The sequence below is a fragment of the Melanaphis sacchari genome, unplaced genomic scaffold (genome assembly GCF_002803265.2).
Source record: "Melanaphis sacchari strain LSU unplaced genomic scaffold, SCAv2.0 Contig532_pilon_pilon, whole genome shotgun sequence".
In the NCBI taxonomy this organism is placed as follows: Eukaryota; Metazoa; Arthropoda; class Insecta; order Hemiptera; family Aphididae; genus Melanaphis; species Melanaphis sacchari.
In genome coordinates this window covers 1,290-10,841 of record NW_020271364.1, presented here as the reverse complement: position 1 = coordinate 10,841, position 9,552 = coordinate 1,290, and the positions used below count along the sequence as shown (strand labels likewise).

Below are 9,552 nucleotides of genomic sequence, written 5' to 3'. Positions count from 1 at the left end.
AGAAGAAAATGTTTCAATAAGCTTCCCAAAATAAATGGTTTTTGTACAAAAACAAGTGGATTGCCAACCAACGAACGGTATGTAATAAACTATTATATTTTATAAATAAATATGAAAGATGCATGAAATAATACAATTTACCATTTATGTCTTGGGAAAATAACTATACTCAGTGAGTTGTTATTACATTCTAAAATAATACCAAGTTATTAATAAATTATGTGTTAGTTTTTATAAGACAATGTCATGTATTTTGTTTAAATTTTCTGTGTGTATTGTGTATAGTATATGAATTTAATGTAATACAATTATTTACATTAGTGATCTAATAATTTTAAATAATGAATTCCTAATAAAATCTAGTTATTTTAATGTACTTCATAACGTTTTAGATGTTGACTTATTAAAATATTTTGATGTTATACGAAGTTATATAATATGAAACTTGTGTAAATTTGTTTATCTCCAAATACTTTTTTTAATGCATGCGCAATCGTAAATGGTACTTTATAAATGACTATTTAATTAAGTAATCACAATTTACAGGTAAATTCGACCATTTGATAGCTATTTATACTTTTATGTTTGACAGAATTGCTTTCTGATAAGTTTCATACCAAGTATCAAAATTAACTAATATATTTTTTAGTTGGAATGAACTCATTTTATCGGCAAAGGCGCAATTTGAATAGTCAAAACCAAAGTGTTGTAGGGGTCTTTGTAGTTACTAAGGAGCCTTACTAAACAGCGTTTACATTTATGGGGCGCCTATACCAATTTCCATCGGGGCACGCAAATATCTGGTTACGGCACTATAGTTATAACCGAATTTTTATAACGTATTTAGATAAATACAGTCCGTTTCATCCACTGAGGCAGTGGCTATTCGCTCATCGTGGGCGGTGGTGGCGAGAGCATCGGTCGGCGGCGCCCAGTGGTGCCAAAAACCAATAGAATGTTATGTCCGCTCCCCGCGGCGCACACGAGAGCCGAATAATTCGATGGAATGTTCGTAATTCCAACCTCGCCCAGAAACCTTCTAGAACCTTCTAAATCCATGCCCTGTAACGAGAACGAACATTTTTATGTTTTGATTTTGAAGTACGGCGTAAAGAAGACGGGGTCACCGCTGTTCGTACCTACCTATAAAACTCGCGTTCAATTCGACGACGGCCTTGTACTCTTTTAGTTCAAATATATTCCACCGCAAGCACCACAGCGTCGTTCGGCGTCCCGTAGTACTTACAATAATACGATTATTATCGTACGCGTTCACGCGTTATAAGAAAGTTCCATTTGATATAATATTATTAACTTTGATTATGCGCATTTGTGTGTAATTTTATAAAAAATCTCGTTCGATTTTATTTGTACGAATACTATGACAGGTGGTTATGGACTTTGGATAATTAAAAAAAAAAAAAAAAACCCCTAAAAACCTACATACCTATCTATTTTAATCGAGTCATAGGCCATAGCTAACCGTACTTTAAACCCAACACGATTTTGGTTGTTTAGAGATACATTTTTATGTTATGATTTCATATTATCATAACGTGTTGACGAGGAACAAAAATCCTAAATTTATGCAGATATTTTCATTTTTCATCGATGATTAATTCTGCGATGTATAATATAATACGACTGTGCGCGTTCATACGAATACAAGTCAAGTATAAATGGTAATATTCGCATTTTTTCAACTAGGTATTTTGTTTTGAATACAATATATGTTTTTACTATGACGTATTTCCTAACCTCCGCATAGGCTCCATATTAAAATTCTACATTCGGTTTAATGTGTTAATATAAAGCGAAATGCACCGATTTTCCTCAACACAATATAACAGATAAAATTAACAACCACAGTTGGTACTACCTACAATCGGCGTAAAATACGGAAGATATATAAATATATGACAAAGGGATGTACGTACCTACCATTACTGCGGCTAAAGTATTAGATATAAAACCGCATACCCAATTCCACGAAAATTATACCTTTTTTTCTAACAATACCGGGCTCTGTCAAAAGAGCCTCGCCCTTTTCTACCAATAATTGTTTACTCCAATACCCTGTAGCAATGTTTTCACTAGAACAATTTTTATACCTACCATAAATGCTATTGTATACAATCAGCTCTTATTTAATATAGTATAAAATATTTATAAAACATTACGAATTTTATGAAATATCATTTTTACAGATGCAGTAATATAAATAATAGTTGAACTCTGTGCCAGACGATTAGTTCTACCGGTATAAAGGTACTTATTCATGACCTTATCTTCAAAACAGTCTAAAGAAAAATATTGAATAAAGACAAACAATAGAAACAGAGTAACATGATAAAATAAATATTTTATTACCACGTAATTTCGTTTAAATTTCACGCGTACAATATCCCACAATAATAATTTAAGAAATCTATTTTTTAATTATTTTTTTTTTTTATTATACGGTAAAAAAAAATCAATCTAAGATTTATTAACTGTGGTGTATTTTAAAATAATTATTTAGCTTGAGGAAGTAAATACCTAAGAATTTCGGATATTATGTCGATAAATATTAACGGGATGGTAGTTTGATTCTATGATAAAAAAAATTACAATATAAAATATCTATAAAATATCTTATATTGATTATTGCTTTAGAGTAAGCTGTTTCCCTTTCAGTATATTAATTTATACTAAACTGAAGGAGTTGTGATGCTTTCAATAGTTCTGTTCGTGTCTGATCCATTATCATATTATAACTTGTGTCGTCCGTTTACTTTTCTTAATACGGCACTATCGTGCCAGTTGTCTCTGTAGAAAATCACAATTGTGACTGCTACAACGCTGCATGACCTTATAGATGTTATTATTAATTAGGAACTTAACACTTATACAGTTATATAATAATGAATCTTCTGCGGGTCGGCAACTATAGGTACAACAGAGAACAACGCAATACGATCCAGCGAACCATCGCCTATAGTGACGGCGCACGTATTCTGGGGCCCTGCATAATATTTTTTGTGGGGGTCTTGATGCTTATAGAACTAGATGATTATGAACTTATGAAAAAACAATTGTATAGACACGGGGCCCTGGGCATGTGAGCGGAGTGCTTCCCCTAGCGCCGTCGCTAACTGCTTAACGTCCATAATATTGTTGCAATCACGTAAGATCCGTATCACGGACATATTTTCAAGCTAAAACGTATATTATTGATGGGAAATCATCGTAATAAATAATATTACGAGTAGTTTTGATGTTTGGTCGTTACAAATGTAATTATTAAAATTAAATTAACCGAATCACTCTAACACGAATTGCGCGATAAAATGTATCAAAAATGACAAAACCACATAGTTGACCTTTGGGCTTTGATAAATGAATCATCGTTTAATTTTTATAATAAGTGATTATCAACAATGTAAATTTGGAAATCAAAGATAATGTTATAAATACAATAAATAAAAAGTTAAGTATAATGCTTAAAAGTAAATTAGATTATTTACATAACTACTTCAAGAAATGTAAATTATAATTCATTCGAATGAATCACATCCGGTCATTTGATTATTTATATTTCGACAATACTAATTATCATTCGATTATTGAAATAATTTAATTATTCTCATCAATAATACGTATCGTGTTACTGTAAAAAATAAAACGAACCCATCCCTTCTAGTTAATGGCGTATGCAGAATATTTTTATGGAGGGAGATACCATTTGTACACTTATTTTTGTATATACTACAAGTACTTATACAATAATTGTATTCTTGTATTTAAGATCGCAGCACAATTATATTTTACTTTACAACTTAATATTAATTTGTATTGATGCTTTTGAAAATTCATCAAGTATCACAGCATCTATTGAGATATTAATGTTCTGATGGAATATTTAGCATTGTCAATCCATTTAAGCCAGATGCTACAGTTGTATTTCGTGGATAGGTTGTGAACCGGTGAAGGGCGAAGAGTAGAAAAGGATCTTTCTGGGGTAGCTATTGTTACTAATAAAGTAGGTATGCAAAAGCAACGATAATACGTTTACATACCTACAAACACACATACGTGCGCGTGGGCGTGCGCACACTTACATATACACACATTACACGTGCGCGCGCGCACACTTACACACGCACGCACGTTCATACATACATAAACCATACACCCGTGTATAAACCAAGTGTGCCCAGCCCGCAGGAGTATTCCAACCGGTTCGTAACTGTATTATAAAAATTAGAAATTTGTATAGGTGTAAAAAAAAAATAAAAAATGTTATTAATATAAGTTTTTGAGTATTACGGCATTCGGTATTAACTTTCCCCTTTTTATTTTGAAATATATTAAAATTTAAAATTTAATTCATTATTTTTAGCAAACAAAAAATGTGAACTTGCAGTTACTAATAACGAAATAAACTAGCTGCAACTAGTGTGGAAATATTTAGTACTTTAAACACACACGAATAGAGTCATAAATCCGATAAGTGAATAAAGTTAATATTATATCAGATAAAATGTACAAAATAAATCATGTGAAGTTTATACTGCCGTAGTATAAATGTAAATTTTTATTATGACCCGTAAGTTCAAAAAGTTTGGGCACGTTTGGTATAAATGTTAGTATTTTTCCCGCTCAGCGTATACAACCGTGTAATAAAATACACATAAATGTACAAATATATATAAATGTTACTACAACAGTAATTACTTTTTAGCATAAATGATTATTATCTATATTAAATTCAATATTTTATACATGTTTCACTTATAGGGGTGAGGGGCAAACCTCTAAACCCCTCTTCACGTTCGTTCGGGTAATATTTACAGTGTAAATTCTATACCTACATAATAACGTCTGTGTTATAGTATTTCAATTTAATATTTTATAATCGAATAATAAAAATATTATTTATTAGTTATTATAATATGAATAATTTAAGTAGGAATAGTAGATATATACTCATACACCGAATAATTCGATAGATTTTTGCTAAGCATACTACGTTTTATTTTGTATAACCGTTATCATTTATAGTTGAGATTTATTTGCAAATTAGGTCAAGTAATGTGTAAACAGTCCGGCTCACGTGTGGCGGTTCAAACAGGAAATAATAATAAAAAAAAATTAGTTGCAAATAGTTGTTGGCGACGATGCAGGCATATCAAATAGATTTTTTTGTAAATCAATTGTTTGATCCCATCTTCAATACCTATGTTATATCGTTTTATAATTGTATTCAGACTAATCCGGACGATAGGAATTTAGGTGCCATTAGAGGCAGTTGATAAGTATGAATTTACTTGGCATGTTAAAATGCGGCCAGAGCAGACTATTGTATTGGCTATTACAATAGTCGTGAAATTTGGGTTATTAAATAATGCGAAATTTTCGTGGACAGACACCCTGCTGCGGCCTATCAAACAACGACAAAACCTGTGTGACGACAAAACGGCAGTCCGGCCTTTGTATATTCATACAGTAGGTATTCGACCATCGAGGAGTACGGGATCGTTGATTTCAACAGGATTTAATAACGGTGAGTACCAAATGATTATTTAGACAAAAATAGTTCGCGCGGTCACGGCAGTGAAGTTATTGTACAGAATACATTTTCAATATCTTTTGATTTTCGAATTTTTTTTTTCTCGTTAAGCCACGTGCATTTTGTGTACGAATGTATTTGTTCCGCTTTTTACATAATATTTAATAATTGATTATTTAAAATTAAAGATCTTATGATACCATACTAAATGAGTTGTAAAATGCATATGTAATAATGATAATTTTGAAATTTGGATGTTAATTGTATGTGGAATTTGGGTTTTTCACTAATTTGAAATTGTCAATGGCAGGTACATTGCTGCGACGCTGCGGTCTATCAGACAACGACGACGACATCTGTGTAACGACACAACAACAGCAGTTCCGACCTTCGAATTTATTCGTACAACACTCGACCATCGAGGAGTGAGTGATTCGTTGATTTCAACCGGAATTAAAAACGGTGAGTACCAAATGATTTTTTATGTAAAACAATTTTGGTGAACGGTAGAATGTCGATTGTCGGTCAAAAATAGTTCTCACGGTCATGGTAGTGTAGTTATTGTGCAAAACACATTTCCAATATCTTTAGATTTTCGAATTTTATTTCCTGATAAACCATGTACATTTCTTGTACAAATATATTTGTTCCACTTTTTACATAATATTTAATAATTAACTATTTAAAATTAAAGATCAATGATATAATATTAAATTATATGTACTATGTAGTAATGATAATTTTGAAAATTGGATGTACATTGTACGTGGTAATTCGGATTTTTGACTAATGTGAAATTGTACTTTATATACTATCGAGCGAAATTATATACATTACTGCCAATCAAATGATTCAAATGTCGCGTGGATTGTTTTCGCTAAAAATTATCGTTGACTTATTTTAATTATTAAATTTTATAAAATGTATCTTTCTATTTATTATTAATATTTCATTTATTTATACTTATATGTTAATTCAAAATGTATATTTTGAGGGGTGGCCAGCAAGAAGACACTTACCAGTCGTCTAATACATGAAAGATACACTTTATATTATTAAATAATAAAAACAAGTCAACGACAATTTTTAGCGAAAATGTCCACACGACATTTGAATCATTTGATTGCCAGTTTCGCAAATAAGATTAGGTTAGACTTATTTTATGTCAATTGTAAACTAATAAGTTTATCCGATATAACTTCCGAAAATGTTTTTGAATTTATCACGAAGTTAACTTGCAAAATAGATTGCAGTTTACTAAAAAACCTTCAGATCTAATTTTTCAAATTCCAACTTCTTTAAATACTCAAAAATAATTAGATTATTATATTTTAAATATTAAAAATTTTAAAATGTTTTATTGGAGTGTCAGAGTTAATTGAAAAATCTTAGATAGTCGTTATAAAGTAAATTTCTAATGAATTTAATTACGTAGTCGGAAATCGTATCGGATAATATGTCATCTAATACAGATGAAAAAGGATTGATAATTTTATTAAAATAAACAAAACAATACATTTTCGCGTAACGTGTTATTGTCATGTCATGGAGAAGGTGATTATTGATAATCTACAATCTACATCTACATACACTTGTAAAATTGCCTATGTTGAACTCCTTAAAAATGGATAGTATTAAATAAGCAGGTGCAACACGATTACGAACGTCTTACCTTTTTCATAACACGATCGCAAACAAATATCCCTTATCAAAGAATTTTTTTTTTTATTTTAGCCAAAAAACTGGAGATTGCAAATATTTTTATAGGCTGCGTTGCTAAACTTATAATTTCTGAATATTTTTTATTTTGTTCGGGATAATTCAATTAAAACATTTTTTTTTTTTTTTTTTAATAAAAACTATTTGATATTAATAATACAATGTTACATTAAACTACGTTATAAACTAAAATAAAATTATACAAAATAATATACATAGTGTTATATGTTGATCATTTTAAAAATTTGTAAATGACCAACACTAAATCTGGCAACACGGCTGACGGTTTAAGGCAGGTAAAAATGTTCACAGTCGTGTGACGGAAAAAGTCCGTTAGCAGTTGTTCCATTTGCAATCGCATTTCACCTCAAATAATTCACTATAGAGTTAGAAAATATTTTAAATTGAACTAGAATATTTATTTCGTCATTAATTATTATGTTAACCGGATACTATTATTATTATTAATTTATTCGTTTTATTACAATATACTTTACCGGTGTATTTATTTATCTTATGTCAATATAGATAAGAAATGGCTCAAGGTGGTAATAGACGGAAGACAGTGGGTTACTGCAATACCAATCAGCGACCACCGAATAGGCCGAGGTCGTCGGTTTTGTCTGATCATCTGTTGAGAGAAATGGCTAGGAATGTATTCATGCACTTGAATTGGGATAATAACCCGGATGTTGTTTTAAGCTCGAATCAGGTTATCAACACGGATTGGATTTTTGGATTCGATCGAGCTTTTGATACTAGTGATTCAGAGCCACAAGAAATAGAGTCAGTTGCTACGATGCCATTAACTCGTATTCGGTCTAACAATACGGCGTGGGCTTTATTTATGAGGGGATTTCAATTGGGGAGTTATATGATGCAAATTGCTAATGATCCGTTACAGGACCCACAGGAACTAGAACAAAGTGCACAGTTCCGGGTCCCCCAGCCAAACCAAACGCCGGAAGAGGCCCCGATGCCGTCACTGTTAGAGGAATTGCTAAATGAAACAGATACAGAATGGGATCTGGATTCAGACACACCTGATTTACTGGAATCGGAACCATCATCATCCACTTCAATACTTTCACAAGTGGGAGAGCATTCAATTGAGACCGAAGTGCCAGTGATCGTGATCGAGTCTGATGACGAAAATGCTCCGTATCCGGAGTGGGAGGACGCTCCGGAAACCCAGGCCGAGCCCGAATCAATGGAGGAGGCCCAGTCTAGGTCGACGGAAGAAGCCCAGTCTCGGTCAACGGAGGAGATTCAATCGGGACGACGGAGGAGGCCCAGTCTAGGTCGACGGAAGAAGCCCAGTCTCCGTCGACGGAGGAGGTTTAATCGGGGCGAGGGAGGAGGCCCAGTCTAGGTCGACGGAGCAGATATCAACGATAATAGATGAAATGTATATATTTGATGCCGATGGCATTTTCAGTTAAAATTATAATCTGATAGTTCTTAAAAACGCATCAAAATCCGTGCTGTGACGTTGCATATTTTATTATTTAATTATTTGTTTTTTTAATTTCAATCATACAACCTGTAGTTTGTATTTGATTTTTATTTCATATATACTGATAATTTTTATTGTAATTATTTGTATGTATATAATTAATTAATAAACATACTGTTATTTCAACATATTATATATTAATATAATTAATTTTAATACATCAAATTTTTGTTTACCTCTTTTTTACTTATTAGTATATAACTAATACAGCCTTATATAGCGTCTTACACAAATAGGTAAATTTACTGGTATTTGCATATTATACATTGATATGAATTAATAAAATGTATAGTAAATGTTATAAATATATATATATCATATGTATGAAAACTAAATATTATCTATGTAAGTATACTATAGTATTGTCAAATTAAATAAATATTATTACAGTATAATGAAACCTTTTAATAGTAGACACTCTCAGTCACCAAATTTTGTTAGCTATTTAGAGATATTTATTGTTTAGAAATTGTAAATTTTTGAAGTTCATAAAGAGTAAATGCGTAAGAGAAAAAAATGTATGCTAGGTTAAATTAAATTATATAATTATTTTATGTTTTAATGACATATATATAAATTTATAAACTACATTAATGATATTTTAACAATACATATTTAAATAAATATAAAAAAAGGGATACATACATACATACATAAATACACTTCAATTTGGTAAAAATCTGTTGTTTTTAAACGAGTTTGTTATCGTCATACCAGTGTAAGCACATTTTTTAATTATTATTTTTAAATTAATAATTAAATAAGA

General features: G+C 31.0%; 1 protein-coding gene across 1 annotated transcript; it reads left to right on the top strand.

Annotated features, from left to right (window-relative positions):
- On the top strand, nucleotides 1–8,757 carry LOC112599525. The gene is made up of 4 exons (XM_025346450.1): nucleotides 1–77; nucleotides 5,408–5,545; nucleotides 5,862–6,013; nucleotides 7,799–8,757. The coding sequence occupies exon 4, from the start codon at nucleotides 7,806–7,808 to the stop codon at nucleotides 8,640–8,642; it is 837 nt and encodes a 278-aa protein (XP_025202235.1). The 5' UTR covers nucleotides 1–77; nucleotides 5,408–5,545; nucleotides 5,862–6,013; nucleotides 7,799–7,805; the 3' UTR covers nucleotides 8,643–8,757.
- Nucleotides 8,758–9,552: the final 795 nt, after the last annotated feature.

What these genes read in the sequence shown, in the direction of transcription:
- LOC112599525 (XM_025346450.1), top strand. Translation starts at nt 7,806, where the DNA reads ATGGCTCAAGGTGGTAATAGACGGAAGACAGTGGGTTACTGCAATACC.